Source organism: Mustela nivalis, assembly GCF_964662115.1.
Source record: "Mustela nivalis genome assembly, chromosome: 18".
NCBI classification, from domain to species: Eukaryota; Metazoa; Chordata; class Mammalia; order Carnivora; family Mustelidae; genus Mustela; species Mustela nivalis.
Genome location: NC_139037.1, coordinates 14,437,593 through 14,462,194, shown reverse-complemented (window position 1 = coordinate 14,462,194; position 24,602 = coordinate 14,437,593). Strand labels below are relative to the sequence as shown.

The 24,602-nt window shown below is 46.0% G+C and overlaps 1 protein-coding gene and 2 long non-coding RNA genes across 8 annotated transcripts in view; 1 reads left to right on the top strand and 2 right to left on the bottom strand.

Moving 5' to 3' along the window:
* The window catches only part of ZFHX3 (zinc finger homeobox 3), a 246,900-nt gene that overhangs the window by 213,749 nt on the left and 8,549 nt on the right, over positions 1-24,602 (top strand). For all 5 annotated transcript variants that reach the window (XR_014305965.1, XM_082712315.1, XM_082712317.1 and 2 more), the window contains 4 exons: positions 2,247-2,380; positions 2,537-2,737; positions 16,439-16,541; positions 17,841-23,309. Coding sequence is in view for 4 of the 5 variants with exons in the window: in XM_082712315.1 (XP_082568441.1) it covers positions 2,247-2,380; positions 2,537-2,737; positions 16,439-16,541; positions 17,841-23,309 (5,907 nt within the window). In the remaining variant the exon portion in view is untranslated. The remainder of the gene's footprint in view (positions 1-2,246; positions 2,381-2,536; positions 2,738-16,438; positions 16,542-17,840; positions 23,310-24,602) is intronic.
* LOC309853828 lies at positions 1,988-24,595 on the bottom strand. The gene is made up of 3 exons (XR_014305974.1): positions 23,904-24,595; positions 3,981-4,050; positions 1,988-2,348 (listed from the first exon to the last, which is right to left on the bottom strand). It is a non-coding gene; the product is annotated as an uncharacterized lncRNA (long non-coding RNA).
* On the bottom strand, positions 17,267-23,885 carry LOC309853825. 2 transcript variants are annotated; one of them, XR_014305970.1, is made up of 4 exons: positions 23,772-23,885; positions 22,242-23,660; positions 20,146-20,365; positions 17,267-18,214 (listed from the first exon to the last, which is right to left on the bottom strand). It is a non-coding gene; the product is annotated as an uncharacterized lncRNA (long non-coding RNA). The 2 variants fall into 2 exon arrangements; XR_014305971.1 differs by lacking the exons at positions 17,267-18,214; positions 20,146-20,365 and adding an exon at positions 21,626-21,758 and having other exon boundaries at positions 23,772-23,850.

The following is a 24,602-nucleotide window of genomic DNA, read 5'->3' as shown; positions in this document are numbered from 1 at the left end:
GCAACTGACAACCTTCCTACCAGGGGGGTTAGTGGCAGACTGAGAGCCTTTCCAAGAGAGTGCGTGGTCGTGGAAAAGAGAGTGTTGTTTTCAGGTCAGGCGGACTAACAAAAAGATGGGGAATGGGTGTTTGCAGTGGCATCTGCGTCTTGGTTTGCCTCTAGCGGAAGGAGGAGCAGATAGCGGCTCGTTCCTAACTAAGCACAGAACCCACCCGGTGCCTGCAGGTCGGAGGTGGAAATGGGCAAGGGATGGCCATACCAAGTAAGCATCTGTAAGTGCCACATCGTGCCTCCACTCACCCCATCTGCAGAGTGCACCTGAACTGTTAACACAGAGAGGGTAACCAGGAAGCAGAAATGGAAAATGATGGGGAATAAAGAGTGGGGGGGGGCACTTGAGACCCTGAGCCATTAGTTGAGGACTCCTGTTGGGGGAGTGTTCAGGTAGGAGCCCATCACACTGGGTGGTCGGAAACCTGTGACATGGGGTTCCTTGAGGGGTCGGGAGATGGGAAGTGGGCCGTGGGGGAACCGGTCTGGAACGCTACAGCACCAAGTTAATCGGCGGCGAGTCCATCACATTAAATATCCAGCCGTCATGTATTACCTTTCAAGTGAAAATGAATAACTCCCATTAAGAGCAAAATGGGTTTGAAGTCGATTCGAGACAGATTAAAGTACTGTTATGAATGTGTGTGTTGGGAGGAGGAGGGGTCTGTGTATAAAATGCTTGTCCTTGTACTTTTTAAATAATAGATGCCCTACAAACTTATGTAGACCAGGTTACCAAGATACTGGGGTGTAAAGGTCACAATATGTGCATTCTGGGAAGAGCATCAACTTCCTGGAATATTTCCTGCATTTAGCAATATTTTTTCAAAATTATTTGTGGCCTTATGATTTTAATGAATAAAATTGATTTTCTAAAATTGTTTATTAAAGCACACATCCATAATGACAGCATCTTGGTATCCATGTCAGAACAGATTTCAAAGCTGAGCATAAAGTGGAAACACAGTCTAGGTAACTAGACCGGGTGAGACAGGCAGCAGTTTTATGAAAGAGCAAAAATTAGGCTTTCTAAACCAGTGACCTCAGTGCCTTGTCAAATTATTTTTCATCGAGGGGATGGGCATGTATTTCTCACTACCATCTTGAGGATTTTAGTAATCATTTTTAGCAAAATTGTGAAAAATGAAGTTGTGTGTCCAAAACACGCGAGAGAACCAACCCTTGAATACTGACCAGGTTTTGGAATGACCAAATCCAACCATGTTGGGATTTGTGTTTACAATGGAGAGTCCCCCCTCCCTGCCCCCCCAGTTAAGCCCTTAACCCAGTGGTTTTCTCGCAAAATCTTCCAGATCTTTTTCCATGCTTCAGAGGACTCCTTCTGCCCACACTGTTCGCTATTTAAGTCTCATGTGACTCTCCTCGTTAACTGTTTTTTTTGTTTGTTTGTTTGTTCATTGTTTGTTTGTTCATTTTGTTTGTTTGGTTTTGGTTTTTTGAGTTTTTTTTGGTAGAATGGGGTGTGGTTCGGGCAAGCAGATAGGGGACTTTCCTCCTTACCGCCCACTCTGAATAAACGCTTATGCCTGGAGCGTTGGCTAGATTTTAAGTTGGATTCATGCCCTAACTATTCCACTCTTCAATTACTTTTTCCCCGAAAGCAGGTTGCTAAGCCCAAACTTGACTTTTTCCCCAAGTATTTGTATGCAGAGCCACATGAACCTTTCTCAGGTCACACTTCTTGTCTCTAGTGACATGCTGTGCTTGTGTTTCCAAGCCCTGGGACTGTCAGGTTGGGAGCACAGAGTTGATTACATCCATGGAAGCAGAATGTGTCGGTTCTGGAGTTGTGTGGTAGTTGGCAAAGCAACTGGTCAGACTCTCCCACCCACTGAGGCCCCCATCGGCCGGCTGAGTGTGTCCTCATTGGGGGAAGTCAATACTCTGAATTTAGCTTAATCCACTTCCGAGCATTTCAGTCCATTTCTTTATCTTTTTTTTTTTCTTAGTGTTCAGTTGTTAAAGTAGTGACAGAAATTCATGGGGGAAAAAGGAACACTTGCTTCTTTTCCAGCGCGCTTGATAAGTCAGTCCGGATGCTCATCCTACTTGAATTTTGGTGTTTCGAGAAAATCCTGTGCTATAAATGAATGTTGATTTTCACCCAGCACCAACCCTCTGGGAGCTGGCCTGGTCTGGCTGCTATATCGTGTCTTCTGCTTTTTCTTCCAGCGTCGTCCAGCCAAGCAGAGAAGGAGCTGACAGATTCTCCTGCAACCTCCAAACGCATCTCCTTCACAGGTAGCTCGGAATCTCCTCTCTCTTCAAAGCGACCTAAAACATCAGAGGAGACCAAACCAGAGCAGGTGAGACCAGAAGGGGCTCTGCCCGGGGCGGGGTGGGGGGGGTGCGTTTTAGACACCAGCGGGGGGAGCACAGTCTCGGGTGGGCGGGCTTGGGGCAGACCCAGGCACTGGTGGGAACCGGATATTCAGCCAGAGGGTGGGCGTGTTCCCCCACAGATGTACCAGTGCCCCTACTGCAAGTACAGCAACGCTGACGTCAACCGGCTCCGGGTGCACGCCATGACGCAGCACTCCGTGCAGCCCATGCTGCGCTGCCCCCTGTGCCAGGACATGCTCAACAACAAGATCCACCTCCAGCTGCACCTCACCCACCTCCACAGCGTGGCGCCTGACTGCGTGGAGAAGCTCATTATGACGGTAAGGCGGCAGGCGGCGAGACCTGGGGCGTTGCTTTCCCCAGAGGGCAAAGGTGATGTAGGAACGTGGACAAGATTCCGTGTTGCTGGATGAGCAAGCCAGCGTAGAGTCGGAAATGTCAAAAATGATCCTAGTTCTGCGACCTGGGTTCTCCTGCCCCGGCCTGCGGCTCGGCGTGACCATGGGGTGACTGTGGCCCGGAGCACGGAGGACGCTTGTGTTCTCCGCCTTCCCTTGTCGGCGCCCCTCCCGGGCTGGCGCACAGGTCTAGGTGAATTAACCGTCCCCATGAGGTTAGAGTTCTTAGGACTCTCCAAACCTTTAGTAAATCGGTCATGTTCTGGGTTTGCTCTTAGGCTCATTTCACCCTCACAGCAGCCTTGTCCAAAGAGTAAGAGTCTGACATGTTTACGTTGACAGCGCAGGAAACTCAGACTCAGGAAAGTTAGCCAACTTGATGCCACTTGTAAGTGGCAGAGTTGGAATTCGAGCCCGTATTTTCGAACGCTCCAAATGTGACCCCGTGATGTGGGAGTTTCTCCAGGGGCTGCTTTGATGCTCAGAACAGGAAGATGGGACGTGTGGATTCGTGGACGAGAGCTTTGCACTTTGAACATGGTGTTGCTGCACCTACAGAGTTAAAAGCCTGGCTCCGAGTGACTACTGTAACATGGCCCGAAAGTTTAGTGTAAAGATTTAAATCCCACTGTAATGTGCAAAGTTTTCAAAATACTACAGGTCATACTAATATCCTGCTATTCTCTCTGTGGTGGGACTGCGGTGTGAGCCCTTTCCTGATCACTGGAGGAAAAACGACCAAAGAGAATTAGTCTCACCTCTAACATATTTCAGTAGTGGAGTAATAAGAAGTTAATTTGATTGCCTTTTTGTCTGAAGAGTCCCAGAGAGGTCTTCTTCCTAGAGAATTTGACGTTGTAATGTGCGGGTCAGAGGCATATAACCTCTCGGCGTGTCCTATCCCATTTGGTTATGCAAGGTGGATGCATAACGTTCTAAGTGATGTTTAGTCGTGAGGAACGTATAATTGATAATGCTTCAAGAGAACTTTAGCAGGCAATAGGGAACCTGAAGGTGACCTAGCATAAGTTTCATTTCAGAGATCTTTCAAGTATAAATTCACTTTCCATGGGTATTTTCAGATAAACTGGTGAACATCGTGAAAAGACCCGTCTTCTTGGAATGGGTGGGTTTCTGTGTTATAGATATTGACATTCTTACCAACCTTGGAAATAACAAGGGGAATTTCTCAGGCCTCATCACCCTTCCCACTGATGGCCTGGAACCATAGGAGCCTGAAGGAACAGAAGGAGATGTGGGGAACAATTTTAATACTTAATGACATTTTCTTTTGTTCAGCTGGTTATTTCTCCTGTTTAAGACAAATCTGGTTTATGAAATGTGAGCTATAGTAATCTGTATGGCCAGTTCACATTAAACAGTAGGTTTCATGTATATATCACTAGGGACTCGAATATAAATTATATTTCAAATATCCATTGTCTGTCGTGTTTTTAGAGCAGCAAAAGTAAGGTACATTTCACGTAGTGAATCAGGTGGTCATGATGAATCTTCATGTACCAACAGAGTCTTAAAGGACAAGATGGTACTACTGCGTTTCTGGGGAACCAATCCCTAAGCTATTTCTGGATGTCACTCACTAGCATCTTTTCAGCAGTGATTCTTAACCTTTTTGCAGACTCAGATGAAAGTGATGCTATAGCCTTACTGGGTTATTCTATGCACAGTAAAGTTGAACACCCACTGTTAAGATTACCACTGAGGATTCTGCGCATATAAAACTGTATATAATGCCAGGGAGCATAAGAAGACTGGAGAATTCATAAATGGAACCAGGGTAATAAACCCTCTTCCTGACAACATAATTATGCAGGGGGAATGAGATCCCTAAAGGGGTTGCACTTGGCATCTTGTACTGAAAATCCTGTGCCCCTCATATACCCACAGCCGATAATGGAGATGCTATCTACAGAAATGGAGACCTTTTTTGGAAAAGTTTTTAATTTTAATTCCGGTATAGCTAACAGTGTTATATCAGTTTCAGGTGTACAATATAGCGGTTCAACAATTCTGTAAGTTACTCGGTGCTCATCATGATCAGTGGATTCCTGGTCCCCACCACCTCTTCCCCACAGCCCTCCACCACCTCCCCTCTGGTAGCCGTTATTTTGGTCTCTATAGTTAAGGGTCTTTTTCTTGGTTTGCATCCCTCTCTTTTTCCCGCCTTTGTTCATCTGTTCTGTTTCTTAAATTCCACATACGTGTGAAATCATATGCTATTTGCCTTTCTCTTATTTCACTTAAGCATTACACTGTCCAGATCCATCCATGTTGCTGCAAGTGGCAAGATTTCATCCCCCCCCCCCTTTTTTTTTGGCTGAATAACACTCCGTTGTGTACCTATGCCATACCACATCATCTTTATCCATTCATCATCTATGGATGGACACTTGGGCTGCTTCCATAGTCTGACAGTTCTGAATAATGCTGCAGTAAACAGAGGGGTGCATATATGTAGCCTTTCAAATTAGCATTTTTGTACTCTTTGGGCAAACACCTAGTAGTGGGATTGCTGGATCATAGGGTAGTTGTATTTTTAACTTTCTGAGGAGCCTCCATACTGTTTTCCACTTTGCCTGTACCAGTTTGCATTCCCACCAACAGTGCAAAAGGGTTCACTTTTCTTCACATCCTCACAAACCCTTGCTTTTTCTTGTGTTTTTGGTGACTGACAAGTGTGAGGTGGTATCTCATTGTGGTTCTGATTCGCGTTTTCCTGATGATGAGTGATGTTGAGCATCTTTTCATATGTCTGTTGGCCATCGTCTGTCTTTGGAGAAATGTCTGTTTAAGCCTTCTGCCCATTTTTTATTTTTAAAGATTAAAAAAAAATTTTTTTATTATGTTAGTCACCATACAGTACATCATTAGTTTTTGATGCAGCGTTCCATGATTCATTGTTTGCTTATCACTCCCAGTGCTCCATGCAATACATGCCCTCCTTACTACCCATCACCAGGGTAACACAAACCCCCACCACCCTCACCTCTGAAACCCTCAGTGTGTTTCCCAGAGTCCCTAGTCTTTGTCTCCCACTCTTGATTTTTCCCCCTTCATTGTTCCCTTCCTTCTCCTGATGTCCTCCCTGCTATTCCTTATGCTCCACAAATCAGTGAAACCATATGATCATTGTCTTTCTCTGCTTACTTTTTTCACTCAGCATAATCTCCTCCAGTTCCATCCATATTGAAGCAAATGTTGGGTATCTGTCCTTTCTGATGGCTGAGTAATATTCCATTGTATATATGAACCACATCTTTATCCATTTGTCTGTTGAAGGGCATCTTGGCTCCTTCCACAGTTTGGCTGACATGGACACCACTGGTATGAACATTGGGGTGTGTGTGGCCCTTCTTTTCACTACCTCTGTATCTTTGTGGTAAATACCCAGTGGTGCAATTGGTGGGTCATAGGGTAGCTCTATTTGTAACTTTTTGAGGAATCTCCATACTGTTTTCCAAAGTACCAACTCACATTCCTACCACCAGTGAAACAGGGTCCCCCTTTCTCCACAACCTCTCCAACATGAGTTGTTTCTTGCCTTGTCAATTTTTGCCATTCTAACTGGTATAAGGTATGGTGTCTCAGTGTGGTTTTGATCTGAATTTCCCTGATGGCTTTATAACTTTGAATAAACCTAACCAAAGAGGTAAAGGATCTATACTCTAGAAACTACAGAACACTTAAGAAAGAAATTGAAGAAGACACAAAAAGATGGAAAAACATTCCACGCTTACGGATCAGAAGAATAAACATTGTTAAGATGTCTCTGCTGCCCAGAGCAATCTATACTTTGAGCGCCATCCTGATCAAAGTACCAATGGCATTTTTCAAAGTGCTGGAGCAGACAGTCCCAAAATTTGTATGGAACCAGAAAACACCCCAAATCGCCAAGGAAATGTTGAAAAAGAAAAAGCTGGGGGCATCACATTTCCTGATTTCAAACTATATTACAAAGCTGTGATCACTAAGACAGCATGGTACTGGCACAAAAACACATAGATCAATGGAACAGAATAGAGAGCCCAGATATGGACCCTCAACTCTGTGGTCAACTAATCTTCAACAAATTGGGAAAAAATATCCAATGGAAAAAAGACAGTCTCTTCAATAAATGGTGCTGGTAAAATTAGACACCTAATATACAGAAGAATGAAACTTGATTATTCTCTTAACACCATACAAAAAAATAAACTCTAAATGGATGAAAGACCTCAGTGTGAAACAGGAATCCATCAAAATCCTAGAGGAGAACATAGGCAGTAACCTCTTCAACACTGGCCACAGCAACTTCTTTCAAGACACGCCTCCAAAGTCAAGGGAAAGAAAAGCAAAAATGAACTTTCGGGTCTTTCTCAAGATAAAAGCTTCTGCACATCAAAGGAAACAGTCAACAAAACAGAGAGGCAACCCACAGAATGGGAAAAGATAATTGCAAATGACCCTACATATAGAGGGCTGGTATCCAAGATCTATAAAGAACTTCTCAAACTCAATACCCAAAAAACAATCAAGTCAAAAAATGGGCAGAAGACATGAACTGCCCATTTTTTAACTGACTTATTTTCGGGGGGGGGAGGGATTTAAGTTGTTCTTTATATATTTTGGATACTAACTCTTTATTGGATATATATTTGCAAATATCTTCTCCCATTCAGTAGGTTGTCTTTTGCTGATTGTTTGCTATGTTAAAAGCTTTTTATTTTGATGTAATCCTAATACTTTATTTTTTCTTTTATTTCCCTTGCCTCAGGAGACATATCTAGAAAAATGTTGCTATACCCAATGTCAGAGAAATTACTGCCTGTGCTCTCTTACAGGATTAAAAAAAAAAAGATTGATTTTAGAGCGAGAGAGAGCACAGGTGGGGAGGGGCAGAGAGAGATGGAGGGAGAGAATCTCAAGCAGACTCCCCACTGAGCATGGGGCTTGAGCCTTGACCCTGAGATCAAGACTTAGCCGAAATCCAGTGTTGGACACTTAATCAGCTTAGCCACCCAGGTGCCCCTGTTTTATAGGATTTTTATGGTTTCAGATCTCACACTTAGGTTTTTCATCTCTTTTGACTTTATTTTTGTGTATGATATAAGGAAGTGGTCCAGGTTCATTCTTTTGCATATTGCTCTCCAGTTTTCCCAATACCATTTGTTGAAGACTGTCTTTTTCCCTTTATGTATTCTTCCCTGCTTTGTCAAAGATTAATTGACCATATAATCATGGGTTCATTTCTGGGTTTTCTGTTCTTTCTCATTGATGTGTCTTTTTTTGTGTGTGCCGGTACCATACTGTTTTGATTACTACAGCTTTGTTGTATAACTTGAAGTCTGGAATTAAGATACATCCAGTACTTCTTTTTCAAAATTGCTTTGACAATTCAGGGTTTTCTATGGTTCCATACAAATTTTAGGATTTTTTTTTTCTAGTTTTGTGGAAAATTCTGTTGGCATTTTGATAGGGATTGCATTAAATGTGTAGGTAGCTTTGAGTCATGTAGATATTTTAAGTTTTGTTCTTCCAGTTCATGAGCATGGAGTGTCTTTTCATTTCTTTGTGTTGTCTTCAATTCTTTTATCCGTGGTTTTTTGTTTTTTGTTTTTTTAAGATTTTTGTTTATTTATTTGTTAGAGAATATAAGCAGGGAGAGCAGCAGACGCAGGAAAAAGCAGGCTCCCTGCTGAGCAAGGAGCCCAATGTGGGGCTCCCTGGGACTATGATCCCGGGATCCTGGGATCATGACTCAAGCCAAAGGCAGATGCTTAATCGACTGAGCCACCCAGGTGTCCTATCAGTGTTTTATAGTTTTCTGAGTACAGGCCCTTCACCTCTGTGGTTAAGTTTATTTCTTGGGTACTTAATTATTTTGGGGGCAATTGTAAATGGGATTGCTTTCGTAATTGTAGATTACGAAATGTAGATGTTTCTGAAATGTGGGCAAATTATGGGAAACGTATTGAGAATAGGAAGTCACTTTGCTAGCAACAAGAGGAAGTTAATGGATTTAGAAACAAAGTTGAAAGTTATGAGAAATGTAATCATATAAGGGTTTCACTCTTTACTTAAAAGTATATGTAAGGATGATTTGGTACTCCGTACGGGAGAAGATGGGAGTTGCTGCATGGCTGTCAGTACTGAATTGGTTTTCCAAGCTATGAGGATGGTTTGCCTTCAGATGATGAAACATTTCCACCTTGATCCTTTAGTTCAGCGGGAAAAGATGAGCAACCAGGGTTAGAGGGGAATTTGTGGCTGTAGCTTTGGGTTGGAGTTTGCCCTGATGAATCAAAACAGATGCCAATGTTCTTTTGGAAAGTTTGGTGTTAAAATGGAATTTCCAATTGTTTTACAACTAAGTGATTATAGTAATCCTGTGGTTAAAAATCATGCCCCTGGAGGGTATTTTAACTGTAGTTTTATTAGAAAATTGGCCATAGGAAAGTATTGGTTGGGCTTTCTGACTATATATCTGTTTGTTCCTGGTTAACTGGAGCAGGAAACTCTCTGTAAACTGCATGATGCGAAAGGCCCCTCAAATCAGAGCTCCATTTTTAAAAACACATCATTAAGGAATAGCCAGTGTACGGTCATTCATCCTCCAAGAGGAGAAAGTTGCCTCTGCTTCATCCCTGAGTGGCCAGGATGAATGGCAGTGAGAGGAGTGACTCTCCTTCCTTGCCAAACGGTTTGACTGTCAGCTGCGGTCGGTTGCAGAATCGGAAAAGCCAGCAAAATCCACCCAATAGACAATTCTTGGTAGATGTCGGCTATGTCCAGGGTATTGAAAGCTATAAATTCTGATAAACATTTGCTGCTGTCTGGGTCCAAGGTCGCAGGATTTGGCTTGAATTGGGTTTCAGTCCTTCTAAAAGTAAATTTCACCCTGATAAATGGAAATAGATTACTTTCTACACAATGTCTTTCCGTTCAGTTGTAAATGGAGAGTGTTTTGAGGAGGCTTCATTTAATAATACCTTATCAGACAGCTTTCAGGAACCTGCAGTGTCTAATATGTCTGTTGCTATGGTAACAGCTGCTTGCTTATGCTCTGCATCTCATATCTGTGTCTTCCATGGGCCCCCTTCTCTTTACCGATGAAGGGGCTTGAAAAATATTCTCCACTGGGAACAATTGCAGCTCTGGTCCTCCACTGTGGAAACTGCACCCGCAGCACTTCATTCTGCTTGGCCTATTGGAAACAGACCTCCAAAGAGTATCTTTATACACGTCATATGAAAGAAGGAAATCTATAAAGCCTAAGACAAGTGCCCCACCACCTGCCCGAGCAGACTGCCCCCAGTGTCGGCTCCATAGAACTCTTACCTACTTACAGAGAAGTTAACAGATTTTAAGCTGGTGGTAGGGATGTAGGAGCTGCTTTTCTGTGCCTTCATATTCCCACTCTTGTGGGGAGAAGGGGTGAAGGTGGGTAGCAGGAGTGGGGGGGTGTTTCTGGCCTCTACATGAGAATGGGAAGGGCCACCTACCATGCATTTCAATACTCTTAAATTATTCTAATTGATCACTGTCCTTCTAAGTGACAGGACACACCACTGGGCTCTTGGAGCATTAATATGAGGAAATTGTTTTTGTTCCTCGGTCACTTAACAAAATATAACCTCATACTGGAGATGGAGGTGGGGACCTCAGCAGCCCAGAAACACCTTTTTCTCTAGCCCTTCATCTTTTCTCCCTTTGGTAGTTCTTAATTATCCCTGCTTTGCTGTACACGCACAGATTTCCCTTCTCTGCTCCTGGCCCTGCACCCTGCACTGGCTGCAGCTTTCTTCTCCCTCTCTCCATCCGTCTCTCTCCCTCGCCCTGCCCCCGCTCAGAAGCAATAGTTTGTCTCCTGTGATTTCTTTCTGTCATTGTCTGTGTCTCCCTGTGCTCCTGCGCCTCTCCATCTCTGAGTTTCTGGGACAGGCTGACTGGCTGGCCCCCCCAACTGGGGCAGCGGGTGGCCACCAGCCCTGGGGCTTTTGCACCTGGTGGGTACCAGCTCTCTCACTTTGTCTCTATCTCAGAGGAAGGTAATGAAAATAATCGGGCTTCATTAATTCCAAGCCCTGTGAGATGATAGCCATTTGGAGCCTGTTTGCCAATTAGATGGTCTAAATTAGAAGTGACCTTGGTATACTGCCACTGCTTGCCTCTCTGAGTCTAATGAAGCTTTTCTCTCCAATCCATTCTACTTCCCCACTCTCTTTGCTGTTGCCATGTGTGTGAGTGTGTGTGTGTGTGAGTGTGTGTTAACTGTTCTTGTGTTTCCCATTCTCCCACTCACTTCCTTTTTTGGGTCTTTCTCATTCTTAATTTTTAAACTCAGGTTAGGAGTATTTTGGTTTCTGGCCCACAAGAATGTGAACGTGGCTCTGAAGTTTTTCCTCATGAGTTTTATATTTAAAAAAAAGAAAGAAAGAGAACAGGATTTTAGCAAGGAAGTAAGACCGAGGAACTAGGCCATCTGACCTCTGTGGTCCAGTGCCCAGCCTGGCACATTTGCAAGGTAGTAAAGCAAGAGAAAATGGCTGAGGTCCTGCTGCCAAGAGGTCCTCTGGTTTGCAGGCTGCAGAAGTCCGGAGACCCGCTGGCAGGCCTAGCGGCGGACTAGGTGCAGAAGGGAGCAACCCAGCTTCCACTGTAGCCTTCAGATGCACCACTAGCTCAAATGCTTAGCTTTGGAAGCAGTGGGTTTTAACTTCATTTTTTGAACCTAACCAATTCCTTATTCACAAGGATGTAGAGACTGGCCAGATCTGTATCAGGAAGACCTGTGTCTGGGGTTTTTCCTCTTTTTCCTTCCACTCGAGGTTCTTCATTCTATTGATTTTCATTGAAAAGTGAAGGATTTAAGGCTTCACTGGGAGTCTAGGTTTTGGGTGAATGTATTTTTTCACTTGTAATAATGAGCCTTTCAGAAAGATACCCTAGTTAGGTGAGCAGTACCAACTAAAGCTGTTGGGATGAGGGTCTCAGGGAAACTAGATCAACACATATTCTAAGAAAATGTCTTTGCTTTCCAGCATGTGGAACACATTGGTTGTATCACTCTAACCTCAGACAAGGTGGCTTTGAGAGGTGAATTTGCATGGATAGTCCCATGAGAACTTAACAGGATGTTCGAGGCGCTATATTTGACCATTCCACATCTGTGACCTACAGCAAGCTCCGGGCTTGGAGGAAGGCTCCTAATAACTCCAGCTTCTTTTACCAAGAAAGAATAAATACCAGTAGCCCCTCCCAAATATCATAATAGGGACCAGACCCATATCCAAGCCTCGGGGTTTATAAGGCGTGTCCTTAGGGCTTTCGGGTCCAGCTCACCCGATAGAAGCTTTCAAGGCATCAAATCATAATCCAGAACAATGGTGAACCCAACAGAGGTAGGAGCCTAGGTATTTATGAACCCGGGTCACCTCTGGGTGACTATCTGAAGATAGTTAACTTGAGTCCATGGATTTTCCCCCAAGGGAGCTTGTGATTTCCTGAAATTCTCTGCAGCAGTCTCTGTGTGAAACTATTTCTTTAGGCATCTGCAGCCTTCATCAGATTTTCTGAGGCTATAATCTCTGAAAGGTTAATATTTCTGTCTTGTGAGCTTCTTGGGCAGAAGGACTGTGTCTCACTGTATCCTGCAAGCGTGCAGTACAGGGATCCCGTATGATATATAGTGAGTAATGGTCAAATGACGGGTGAGCAGAGTCACTTGAGGCCCACCCTTCTCAGCACGAAGGTATTTTGAAATTGCTTAAGCTTTAAGACTTTCAGTAGCCGTGTGGAATGTTTTATTTCTATTGTTATTTATGAGAACTGCTTAAACTTGAAGATTTCTAGCATCAGAACAGAACTTCACATTTTTCTTGTATATACGAGATCTCTTTACTTGTTAGGAAGATAGCAGAGCTACTGTTCCCTGACTCTCAGCACCCCAGATCAGATGAATGTTTTTTCCTACATGCCCATCAGCCCTGCATACTCTGGGGGGAATCCTATGTGGTATCTAGAAGATTACCACAAAATTGCCCTTTGACTGCCAAGGCCAATCTTGGAAGACCCAAATTCTGAGGAATAATGGCTCTAATCAATTGAATTTTCTTACTAGAGCAAGCTCTGTTATGTTAGGTTAAAAGTCTGTTTTTGTTTTTAAAGATTTGAGAGAGAGTGTGTGTGTGTGCACGTAGGCGGGGTGGGGGCATGGGAGAAACTGACTGTGCACTGAGCCCAACGCAAGACTCAATCCCATGACCCTGAAATCGTGACCTGAGCCCAAACCCAAAGTCAGTTGTACAACCGGCTGTGCCAGGCAGGTGCCCCAAAAGTCTGGTTTAACAGTCTTGGGTCCCCTCTATACACCGAGTACTGGGGGACATAAATTTAACATTGAATGTCCGTGGGTGTACAGATTATTAGAAGAAATCTATAGGGTGGTATAGTGAAATGTAGAAAGTGTACCTGTTCTATCGACTGTAACTTTCTCTTTGGTTTCTGAGCCTCGGATGGAGAAGTGGGAAGAGGGAAAGAGGCGGGAGGAGGGAAGACTGTTGGCACGTGTGTTTTTTTCTCTGCCGGGGAAGGTGGTGCCATCCGGGTATTTGAGGGCTGCTGGGGTTCGGGCGCACCTGGGATGGCTCTGGTTATGCTGCAGCCAGGCCGTGTCCTTTCACAGCCTGCATGCCGCAGGGCACCTCGGGAAAGGGAAGGTCTTCATGAACCTGCGCTCAGCACACCTGAGTGACTGCCGCTCCCATGATTTTGAGCTATCCATCATCAGGTGCTGTGGCTAAACCAGTCTGAACCCTCCACACCGTCTGGTAGCCAGATAGGACTGGAAGACAAGGAGGATGCCAAGGCAAGTGCTGAAGGAACACTGGCCAACTCTCCTTTTCCTCATGGAGAACCCCCCTTCATGAGCTGTTGGTAGGACTAGATTTATGGCTCCTTACAAAACATCCAAAGTTTGAGTGAGAAGCCGTGAAAGCTAGTAGGAGAGGGAGGAATGGACACGGGCACGAGAACGTTAGTGTGTGAGAGCCGCTGTGGGGCCGTCCAGTAGCCTGTGCGGGAAGGAGGCTTCCGTTCTCAACCCCTCTCTGTTGAGAGCCAGCGCAGGTCGCCCCGCCAGAATATCTAGATCCTCACGATGCCCTTTCCGGATCTTCCTCTTTGCCTCCTGAGAGTTTCGTGCACATCCAAATTTTAGATACCAAACCTTTTCTTTCCCTCTAGAGAGAATTTGGGTACACTACAGATGAGAGGATGCAGGTAGATAAAAGTAATTACTTAAACACATATGGGGCAAGACTTACAGGTTTGGAGGCCCAGATTAAGATGCAGAGGAGCATGTGAGGTTGATGATTATATTTCGGGAAGAGTTAATTGATGGAAGGTGAAGGCAGACAAAGAACCTCTGCTTACTGCCTTCTTGAATCCCAATCAGGAATTATGATTAAAGTCGCGGCGAGACAACAGAGGGCTGATGAATTGGTGTCTTTTTTTTTTCTTTTTTGCCGTCATTCACACTTGATTGACTTCAACCTTTCAAGTGCAAAAGTCTCTCTTTTCCATTATTATTCATAGCCATCTGAGTTTTTCTAATTAAAGTGTATGAAAACAATTACTGATCCGTCGTACTGAGTCTGTTAGAGGGGATGTCTGCCTTACTGTAATGCGTATAAAAAGCCCACAGTTTTCTATAATGATGTGCAGCTGAGGTGTTAGATAATTTTATTCTTTTTTACTCTGTAGGGTTTTTTTTTTATTTCTCATGATTCATTTTTCATAATTCCTAAAGATCCCCGGAAAGGACTGATCCTGCAGCTACAACCGAGAAAGGAGGTGGGGGGGAGTCTTTTTTCCTTTCCCTTTCTCCCCCTCTTGCCCCCAACCTCGTGCTCCCCCTTGGCTGAGGACTATAAATTAATCGGTGACCTTTCACTTCTTGGATTCCCGCTGGACTCCCCAACCATAGTGGTCAGAAATGCTTTCTATTAAAAAGAAAATGGGTGGAATGAGTTTGGCAATCTCTGCTCCATTCCTAACGATTCATCCACAGCTCCAGCCTTAACCAGCTGCTGACGAGCTTTGTGTGAGGTGCAGATGTCTCTGAGCGGCAGTTCTGTGTCACGCACATTCACCTGCCATGCACCTGCTCTTCCTAAACACTAGCTTTTGCAGAATCCTTCTCCGTAGTGCCTGTTGCTTAATTTTTACACCTATAAGCGTGTGAGTTGCTGAGATGATTCGAATACCTCTAAAAGTATTGAGGAGTTACCGCTTTGGTGTTTACGGGGACAGCTGTCTGGGTTTCCCTTAGCAATGGAGCCTGCCAACCAGTGTTTCTGGGGACCATGTCCTCAGCTATTCTAAGCAAGTCCAGGATCTTAAAAACATTAAAAATTAATAGTAATTTATTTAAAATATTTAATTTTGAACAGTAAAGTAGGTGTTCCAGGCTCCGTACCAGCAAGTACAGATAGTATACCTGAGTTTCACGGGAAAAAATTCTTTCAGGTACGGCTGGAAGCCATGTAGAAAGGTTAGTGGTGTGACTGTACTTCCTGTTCCGTTCATTTCTCAAGATCATCGCCTACTGCCTTTCCACCCTATAGCAGGCAAAGGAATATTATTACTTTTTTTTTAAATGAACCACCTTTTATTGTTCTGTTGAATTTGAGGGCTGTTTATCATGTTAATGTGGGGCAAATGATAACTTCTTCAGGCAAACTTCTGGCCAGATGTCAGAGAAGCCTGGAGAACAATGTCTGAGGATCTAACTTGATCCAGGCTGATTCTGGAATTGCTGTAATTGCTATATTAGCAAAAAATAGCCATGGCCAAGGTGAGGCTACCCTGGTGTAGAATGCTGTGTAGGGTACCTACCCTGTGTGGTTGGGACGCAGGCCAGATGCTCCCTCCGATGGCGGGCATCTGAAGCAGAGACTCTAGCAGAAGTCCTGGCTGAAGTGAGTCGTAAGAAATGCTCGTTTGCACTTGATCTAGCTTCTAAAGGGTTACAAAATGTTGTTTCCTGGAGAATCTGCCAGTGTGTCTGCAGTGTGTCTGTGAAGGCTAAGGCCTTCTCTTTGTTCTCGTCTCTTCTTCTTACCCTTTCCTTCGCTCTTACTCCCCTCCTCTTCTTGCCTGAATACATTTTGAAAACAGTACTACAATGCTCCCTGCTTCAAGATTACAGTGTACTTTACTAGGTATGATTTAATTAGGGCCCTTATTATGTTTTCAGCAGCTTAAGGTGGGCCTTTCAACTTATCTACCTAATTGGTTGCACAAGAAGTTTCACAGCCCATGACAAAACATTGTCAGTGATCAAAGTCAAAATTCTGCATAAAGGAAAAATATTAATAATAAGATTATTCTTCAAGTGTGCACTGCTAATTATGTCCAGAATGTAACCGTAGAAACACTTTTGACTGATGTGAGCTTTGTCTAATAAACATGAATCTTCACTGAGCTATGAAAAGTGACACTTCCAGCTTTACACTGGTGAAGGCTAATTTTGCTTATTAAATAATTTTTACACACTTCCCTATTTCGTGTCTCTTTCCTGTCCATTTGACTCTCCTCATTTCTCTGCCTCTTACTCCTCAGGTGACCACCCCTGAGATGGTGATGCCCAGCAGTATGTTCCTGCCAGCCGCTGTTCCAGACCGAGATGGGAACTCCACTTTGGAGGAGGCAGGAAAGCAGCCTGGTTAGTGTCATTCTTGACCCCTACACATGGGAACAAAATGAAATATTGGGCCAAAATTTTCACTGAGCAGTAGTGCCAAGAATTTCTACAGTCCTCCTAAGGTGAATGTTACGGATCAAGAGATGTGGGGGCACTTTTGTCACCTACCTTATACTCTGGCTCTTGGCATGTATTTATATACCATTCATATGGTTTAAAGTGGAAAGGAAATACGGTGAGAACCAGGGGGATTTTGGTGGACACATTTCCCCTTAGATTATACTTTTAGGGAGTGAATAACCAGAGATTGTCAGTAGACCTGTGACTCCCCATTCTCAGCTGTTAAGCAATCTCTTAGGACTTAATTATTAGGGACGTTTGGAGCGTGTGAAGGAATTCAGAGCACTGGGTTAGCTGTCTCTCTAACTTTCTTCTGCACAGAGTTCTTCTTTGAGTCTTCTGGGATTGCCTTAGGACTTTACATAGAGGTACATTTAGAAAGAACATTGTTTTAGAGCTGTCCTGGAGCCCCACAGTGGTTCCTAGCTAGGTGGGCCATCAGACCTCCACTTAGAGGAGGCTCTCCTCCATTTTTCACCTTTGGTCAGCAGCTAAGATTTCAGTTGGGAAGACTTCAGCCCCGCTACTGCCCCAACTCCCCCACCCTGTAATTTTTCCCTATTAGAAGGTAAACAGCTGACTTTAAGAGGGTCAGAATATGGGTGTGATGACATCACTATAGAAAATAATTTTTATATAATTTAATGGCCAGTTGAATGTTCATTTCTTATGGAACAGAGAGGACAGCCAAAAGTTATGTTACAACAAATGATGCTAAAAAACATATTCCAAAATTTCTTCTACTACAATGGACAGCAGTTATCTTAAAATCCCCACAATTTAGGATAGCATTAATTCACATATTTTTTAGTTCAGGTCCACGCAAAAGGGAATCTAGTCTAAGATCAGTAACCTTCAAACCAGTTCTTGAGAAACTCAAGATTCTGAGTCAAGCAACTGAATGGCGTGTAAAAACAGATCCAAGATAGGATACAGACCTATTACGAATGCAACTTTTTTATTTCCTTTTAGTCCTCTCTGTTCATGTGCACTTGCTTATAGTATATACTCTTTTCAGGGGCTGTGTGGAGAGGCTCTGTTCCAACTGGGTATTTCCCTCACTAGAAGATTCAGTGGTCACAAGGACTCACTAGGTAGATAGCTGTGGATGCCATCCTTGAAACAAAGCCTTCTTTATCACTGGGCTTGGCTTTTTTTTTTCTTTTTCTTTCTTTTTTTTTTTTTTTTTTTAAATTACAGAAACCTCAGAGGATCTGGGAAAGAACATCTTGCCCTCTGTAAGCGCAGAGCACAGTGGAGATCTGAAGCCCTCTTCTGCTGACCCAGGCTCTGTGAGAGAAGATTCCGGCTTCCTATGCTGGAAGAAGGGGTGCAATCAGGTTTTCAAAACTTCCGCCACTCTTCAGACGCACTTCAATGAGGTTCATGCCAAGAGGCCTCAGCTGCCTGTGTCAGATCGCCATGTGTACAAGTATCGCTGTAATCAGTGCAGCCTGGCTTTCAAGACCATTGAAAAGCTGCAGCTCCATTCTCAGTACCACGTGATCAGAGCTGCCACAATGTGCTGTCTTTGTCAACGTAGTTTCCGAACTTTTCAGGCTCTGAAAAAACACCTTGAGACAAGCCACCTGGAGCTGAGTGAGGCTGACATCCAACAGCTTTATGGAGGCCTTCTGGCCAATGGGGACCTCCTGGCTATGGGAGACCCTACCCTGGCAGAGGACCACACCATAATTGTTGAGGAAGACAAGGAGGAAGAGAGTGACTTAGAAGACAAACAGAGCCCAACGGGCAGTGACTCTGGGTCAGTACAAGAAGATTCAGGCTCAGAGCCAAAGAGAGCTCTACCTTTCAGAAAAGGCCCCAACTTCACCATGGAAAAGTTTCTAGACCCTTCTCGCCCTTACAAGTGTACAGTCTGCAAGGAATCTTTCACTCAAAAGAACATCCTACTAGTGCACTACAATTCTGTCTCCCACCTGCATAAGTTAAAGAGAGCCCTTCAGGAATCGGCAACTGGTCAGCCAGAACCCACCAGCAGCCCAGACAACAAACCTTTCAAGTGTAACACTTGTAACGTGGCCTATAGCCAGAGTTCCACTTTGGAGATCCACATGCGGTCTGTGTTGCATCAAACCAAGGCCCGAGCAGCCAAGCTGGAAGCTGCAAGTGGCGGTAGCAACGGGACGGGGAACAGCAGCAGTGTCTCCCTGAGCTCCTCCACCCCAAGTCCTGTGAGCACCAGTGGCAGCAACACCTTTACCACCACCAATCCCAGCAGCGCTGGCATCCCTCCGAGCTCCAATTTACTGAGCCAAGTGAGCACTGAAAGTGTAGGGATGCCGCCCCTGGGGAATCCCATCAGTGCCAACATCACTTCCCCTTCAGAGCCCAAGGAGGCCAATCGGAAGAAGCTGGCGGATATGATTGCATCCAGGCAGCAGCAGCAGCAACAGCAGCAGCAGCAGCAGCAACAGCAGCAGCAGCAGCAGCAGCAGCAGCAGCAAGCACAGACACTGGCCCAGGCCCAGGCCCAAGTTCAAGCTCACTTGCAGCAGGAGCTGCAGCAGCAGGCTGCCCTGATCCAGTCCCAGCTGTTTAACCCCACCCTGCTTCCTCACTTCCCCATGACCACAGAGACCCTGCTGCAACTGCAGCAGCAGCAGCATCTCCTCTTCCCCTTCTACATCCCCAGCGCCGAGTTCCAGCTCAACCCCGAGGTGAGCTTGCCAGTGACCAGCGGGGCGCTGACACTGACAGGGACAGGCCCGGGCCTGCTAGACGATCTGAAGGCTCAGGTTCAGATCCCACCACAGAGCCACCAGCAGATCCTGCAGCAGCAACAGCAAAGCCAGCTCTCTCTGTCCCAGACTCACTCTGCCCTGCTACAGCCCAGCCAGCACTCCGAAAAGAAAAACAAACCGATCAGCAAAGAAAAGGAAAAAGAAAGCCAGAGAGAGAGGGACAGTGCCGAGGTGGGAGAGGGCAACCCAGGACCCAAGGAATCGCTGCCGGATGCCTTGAAGGCTAAAGAGAAGAAAGAGTTGGCACCAGCAGCGAGTTCTGAGCCTTCCATGCTCCCTCCACGCATTGCCTCAGACGCAAGAGGCAACGCCACCAAGGCCCTGCTGGAGAACTTTGGCTTTGAGCTGGTCATTCAGTACAATGAGAACAAGCAGAAGGTGCAGAAGAAGAATGGGAAGACGGAGCAGGGAGAGAATCTGGAAAAGCTTGAGTGTGACTCCTGTGGCAAGATGTTTTCTAACATCTTGATTTTGAAGAGTCATCAAGAACATGTTCATCAAAACTATTTTCCCTTTAAACAGCTAGAGAGATTTGCTAAACAGTACCGAGAGCACTACGACAAACTGTACCCCCTGAGGCCCCAGACCCCAGAGCCGCCGCCGCCACCTCCCCCCCCACCTCCTCCACCCCCTCTTCCTGCAGCACCACCTCAGCCCGCTTCCACACCAGCCATCCCCGCACCCGCCCCGCCCATCACCTCGCCCACGATTGCACCCACCCAGCCCTCTGTGCCGCTCACCCAACTCTCCATGCCCATGGAACTGCCTATCTTCTCACCACTGATGATGCAGACGATGCCGCTGCAGACCTTGCCGGCTCAGCTGCCCCCTCAGCTCGGACCTGTGGAGCCTCTGCCTGCGGACCTGGCCCAGCTGTACCAGCATCAGCTCAACCCCAGCCTGCTCCAGCAGCAGAACAAGAGGCCTCGCACCAGGATCACCGATGACCAGCTCCGGGTCCTGCGGCAATATTTTGACATTAACAACTCCCCCAGTGAAGAGCAGATCAAAGAAATGGCAGACAAGTCTGGGTTGCCCCAGAAAGTGATCAAGCACTGGTTCAGAAACACCCTCTTCAAAGAGCGGCAGCGGAACAAGGATTCCCCTTACAACTTCAGCAACCCTCCTATCACCAGCCTGGAGGAGCTCAAGCTCGACTCCCGGCCCCCTTCGCCGGAACCTCAGAAGCAGGAGTACTGGGGAAGCAAGAGGTCTTCGAGAACAAGGTTTACTGACTACCAACTGAGGGTCCTACAGGACTTCTTTGATGCCAATGCTTATCCAAAGGATGATGAATTTGAGCAACTCTCTAATTTACTCAACCTTCCAACCCGAGTCATCGTGGTGTGGTTTCAGAATGCCCGACAGAAGGCCAGGAAGAATTATGAGAATCAGGGGGAGGGTAAAGACGGAGAGCGGCGTGAGCTTACAAATGATAGGTATATTCGAACAAGCAACCTGAACTACCAGTGCAAAAAATGTAGCCTGGTGTTTCAGCGCATCTTTGATCTCATCAAGCATCAGAAGAAGCTGTGTTACAAGGATGAGGATGAGGAGGGGCAGGATGACAGCCAGAATGAGGATTCCATGGATGCCATGGAAATCCTGACACCCACCAGCTCCTCCTGCAGCACCCCGATGCCGGCACAGGCCTACAGCGCCCCGGCACCGTCAGCCAACACAGCTTCCTCCGCCTTCCTACAGCTCACAGCAGAGGCCGACGAACTGGCCACTTTCAGTTCAAAAACAGAGGCAAGCGATGAGAAACCAAAGCAGGCTGAACCTCCCAGTGCACAGCCAAACCAAACCCAAGAAAAGCAAGGACAACCAAAGGCAGAGCTGCAGCAAGACCAGCCTGAGCAGAAGACAAACGCGGCCCAGCAAAAGCTGCCCCAGCTCACTTCCCCCACTTCGTTACCACAGCCTCCTCCACAAGCACCCCCGCCTCAGTGCCCCTTACCCCAGTCGAGCCCCAGTCCTTCCCAGCTCTCCCACCTGCCCCTCAAGCCCCTCCACACGTCGACTCCTCAACAGTTGGCAAACCTACCTCCTCAGCTAATCCCCTACCAGTGTGATCAGTGTAAGTTGGCATTTCCATCGTTCGAGCACTGGCAGGAGCATCAGCAGCTTCATTTCCTGAGTGCGCAGAACCAGTTCATCCACCCCCAGTTTTTGGACAGGTCACTGGATATGCCTTTCATGCTGTTTGACCCTAGTAACCCACTCCTGGCGAGCCAGCTGCTCTCTGGGGCTATACCTCAGATTCCAGCCAGCTCGGCCACGTCTCCTTCGACTCCAACCTCCACAATGAACACTCTGAAGAGGAAGCTGGAGGAAAAGGCCAGTGCGAGCCCTGGAGAAAACGACAGTGGCACAGGAGGAGAAGAGCCTCAGAGAGACAAGCGTTTGAGGACAACCATTACACCAGAACAGCTAGAGATCCTGTACCAAAAGTATCTCTTAGACTCCAATCCAACTCGAAAGATGTTGGATCACATCGCGCACGAGGTGGGCTTGAAGAAACGTGTGGTACAGGTCTGGTTCCAGAATACCCGAGCCCGGGAACGGAAAGGACAGTTCCGTGCGGTGGGCCCAGCGCAGGCCCACCGAAGATGCCCTTTTTGCAGAGCACTCTTCAAAGCCAAGACTGCCCTCGAGGCTCATATCCGGTCCCGTCATTGGCATGAAGCCAAGAGAGCAGGCTACAACCTAACTCTGTCTGCAATGCTCTTAGACTGCGATGGGGGGCTGCAGATGAAAGGGGACATTTTTGACGGAGCCAGCTTTTCCCACCTACCCCCAAGCAGTAGTGATGGCCAAGGTGTCCCCCTCTCACCTGTGAGTAAAACCATGGAGTTGTCTCCCCGAACTCTTCTTAGCCCTTCTTCCATCAAGGTGGAAGGGATTGAAGACTTTGAAAGCCCCTCCATGTCCTCCGTTAATCTGAACTTTGACCAAACTAAGCTGGACAATGATGACTGTTCCTCTGTCAACACAGCAATCACGGATACCACTACTGGAGATGAGGGCAATGCAGATAATGACAGCGCGACGGGAATAGCAACTGAAACCAAATCCTCTTCTGCACCCAGTGAAGGGTTGACCAAAGCAGCCATGATGGCAATGTCTGAGTATGAAGATCGGTTGTCATCTGGTCTGGTCAGCCCAGCCCCAAGCTTTTACAGCAAGGAATATGACAATGAAGGTACAGTGGACTACAGTGAAACCTCGAGCCTTGCAGACCCCTGCTCCCCGAGTCCTGGTGCAAGTGGGTCAGCAGGCAAATCTGGAGACAGTGGGGATCGGCCAGGGCAGAAACGTTTTCGCACTCAAATGACCAATCTGCAGCTGAAAGTCCTCAAGTCGTGCTTTAATGACTACAGGACGCCCACCATGCTAGAGTGTGAGGTCCTGGGCAATGATATTGGACTGCCAAAGAGAGTTGTTCAGGTCTGGTTCCAGAATGCCCGGGCAAAGGAAAAGAAGTCCAAGTTAAGCATGGCCAAGCATTTTGGTATAAACCAAACAAGTTACGAGGGACCGAAAACAGAGTGCACTTTGTGTGGCATCAAGTACAGCGCTCGGCTGTCTGTACGTGACCATATCTTTTCCCAGCAGCATATCTCCAAAGTTAAGGACACCATTGGAAGCCAGTTGGACAAGGAGAAAGAATACTTTGACCCCGCCACTGTACGTCAGTTGATGGCTCAACAAGAGTTGGACCGGATTAAAAAGGCCAATGAGGTCCTCGGACTGGCAGCTCAGCAGCAAGGGATGTTTGACAATGCCCCTCTTCAGGCTCTTAACCTTCCTACAGCATATCCGGCGCTCCAGGGCATTCCTCCTGTGTTGCTCCCCGGCCTCAACAGCCCTTCCTTGCCGGGCTTTACTCCATCCAACACAGGTGGGTTCTGCTCTAGGTGATTCTTACAGCATTAAATAGCTGCCTAAATAGCATTTTGTTCTGGGGGCTACTACCCAAACCCTCTGAATGTTGGACAGATAAGCAGAAGCTTCCCTTTCTAGCTTTCTAATAGCAGCAGGACTTCCCAGTCTCAGGGATGGGGCCTTCTGGTTTGAACAGTCTGCTCTGAAATTATTCTCTTGCCCGGTGTTCAGTAACACTACCAGGGTGTATGCTACGGGGAAGAACTTGACTTGACGGTCCTGGCATCCTAAATCCTGGATTATTTTCAAGAAAAAGGTTTCCAGCATAGATCCTTCCAGTCAGTCTTTGTGAAATTGCTAATCCCATCTAGATAGTTGTTGAAAATAAGAAGACATTTGAATCTTGTAGCTAATTCTGGATTGTGCCTTATGGAAACTGGTTCCAGAGAACTTAAATCAAGTAAGTCTTTGTCCTTACCTGTGGTCCCCGCCTGTGTTTTTTTAGAGAGCTGCTATCGAGAAGAAGCTCTCATAAATGGATCCTTACTCCTGGGCTTCTTACCTAGACAGAACAAGAGTGGTTATACTAATTCCAGTATACTGAGCCTACCTTTGTTCTTGAACGCACTGACCAGGACTCTTGTGTTGGGCAATACAGTTCTGAATCTGCAAACAGACAAAAATCATTAATGCTCATTTTTAGGAGCCTTCATCACCTCTTCATTTCCTCTCACCCATCTCTCTCTCTCTTTGACTCCCCCCAGCCCCTAATTCAGTCATATACTTGGTACTCTTATTTTTCTATTATTAATAGGGAGTTTGATAGTTCTTCCTGTGTCCCTTTCTTGTTCCTCCTCTTCTGCCCTCCCCTGTCTTCTCTGCAGCCAGCTGTCTTTCCTAAATTGAACCTCCAGGATCCTGTGAAATTGAGGTGCAAGTCAGCAAGATCCCCCCGATCAACCCAGTCCCACCCCAGGCCTGCTCTGACCAGTGTACCTTTACCGAAGGAGAGCCCTTCAGAGTGCTTCCTTGCCTTCAAAATGGGTCTCTGTTCCCAGGGATTGCAGTGGTAAAGGCATTGAGATATATAAGTTATTGCTTATAGTTGTTGGCAAGTAAGGTCACAGAATCATGCTAAAGCCAACTAGACAAAAGCCAAGAATCAAGCTATGGAAAGTGTCTAGGCCCTGAATTACCCTTGCAGCCCAGGACCTTGGCAGAAGGGCTTGGGATGGTCCCAAATTTCATAATAATGTGGAAAAAAAAAAAAAAAAAACAGAATGTCTGATCTATTCCCCTTGTTTTACAG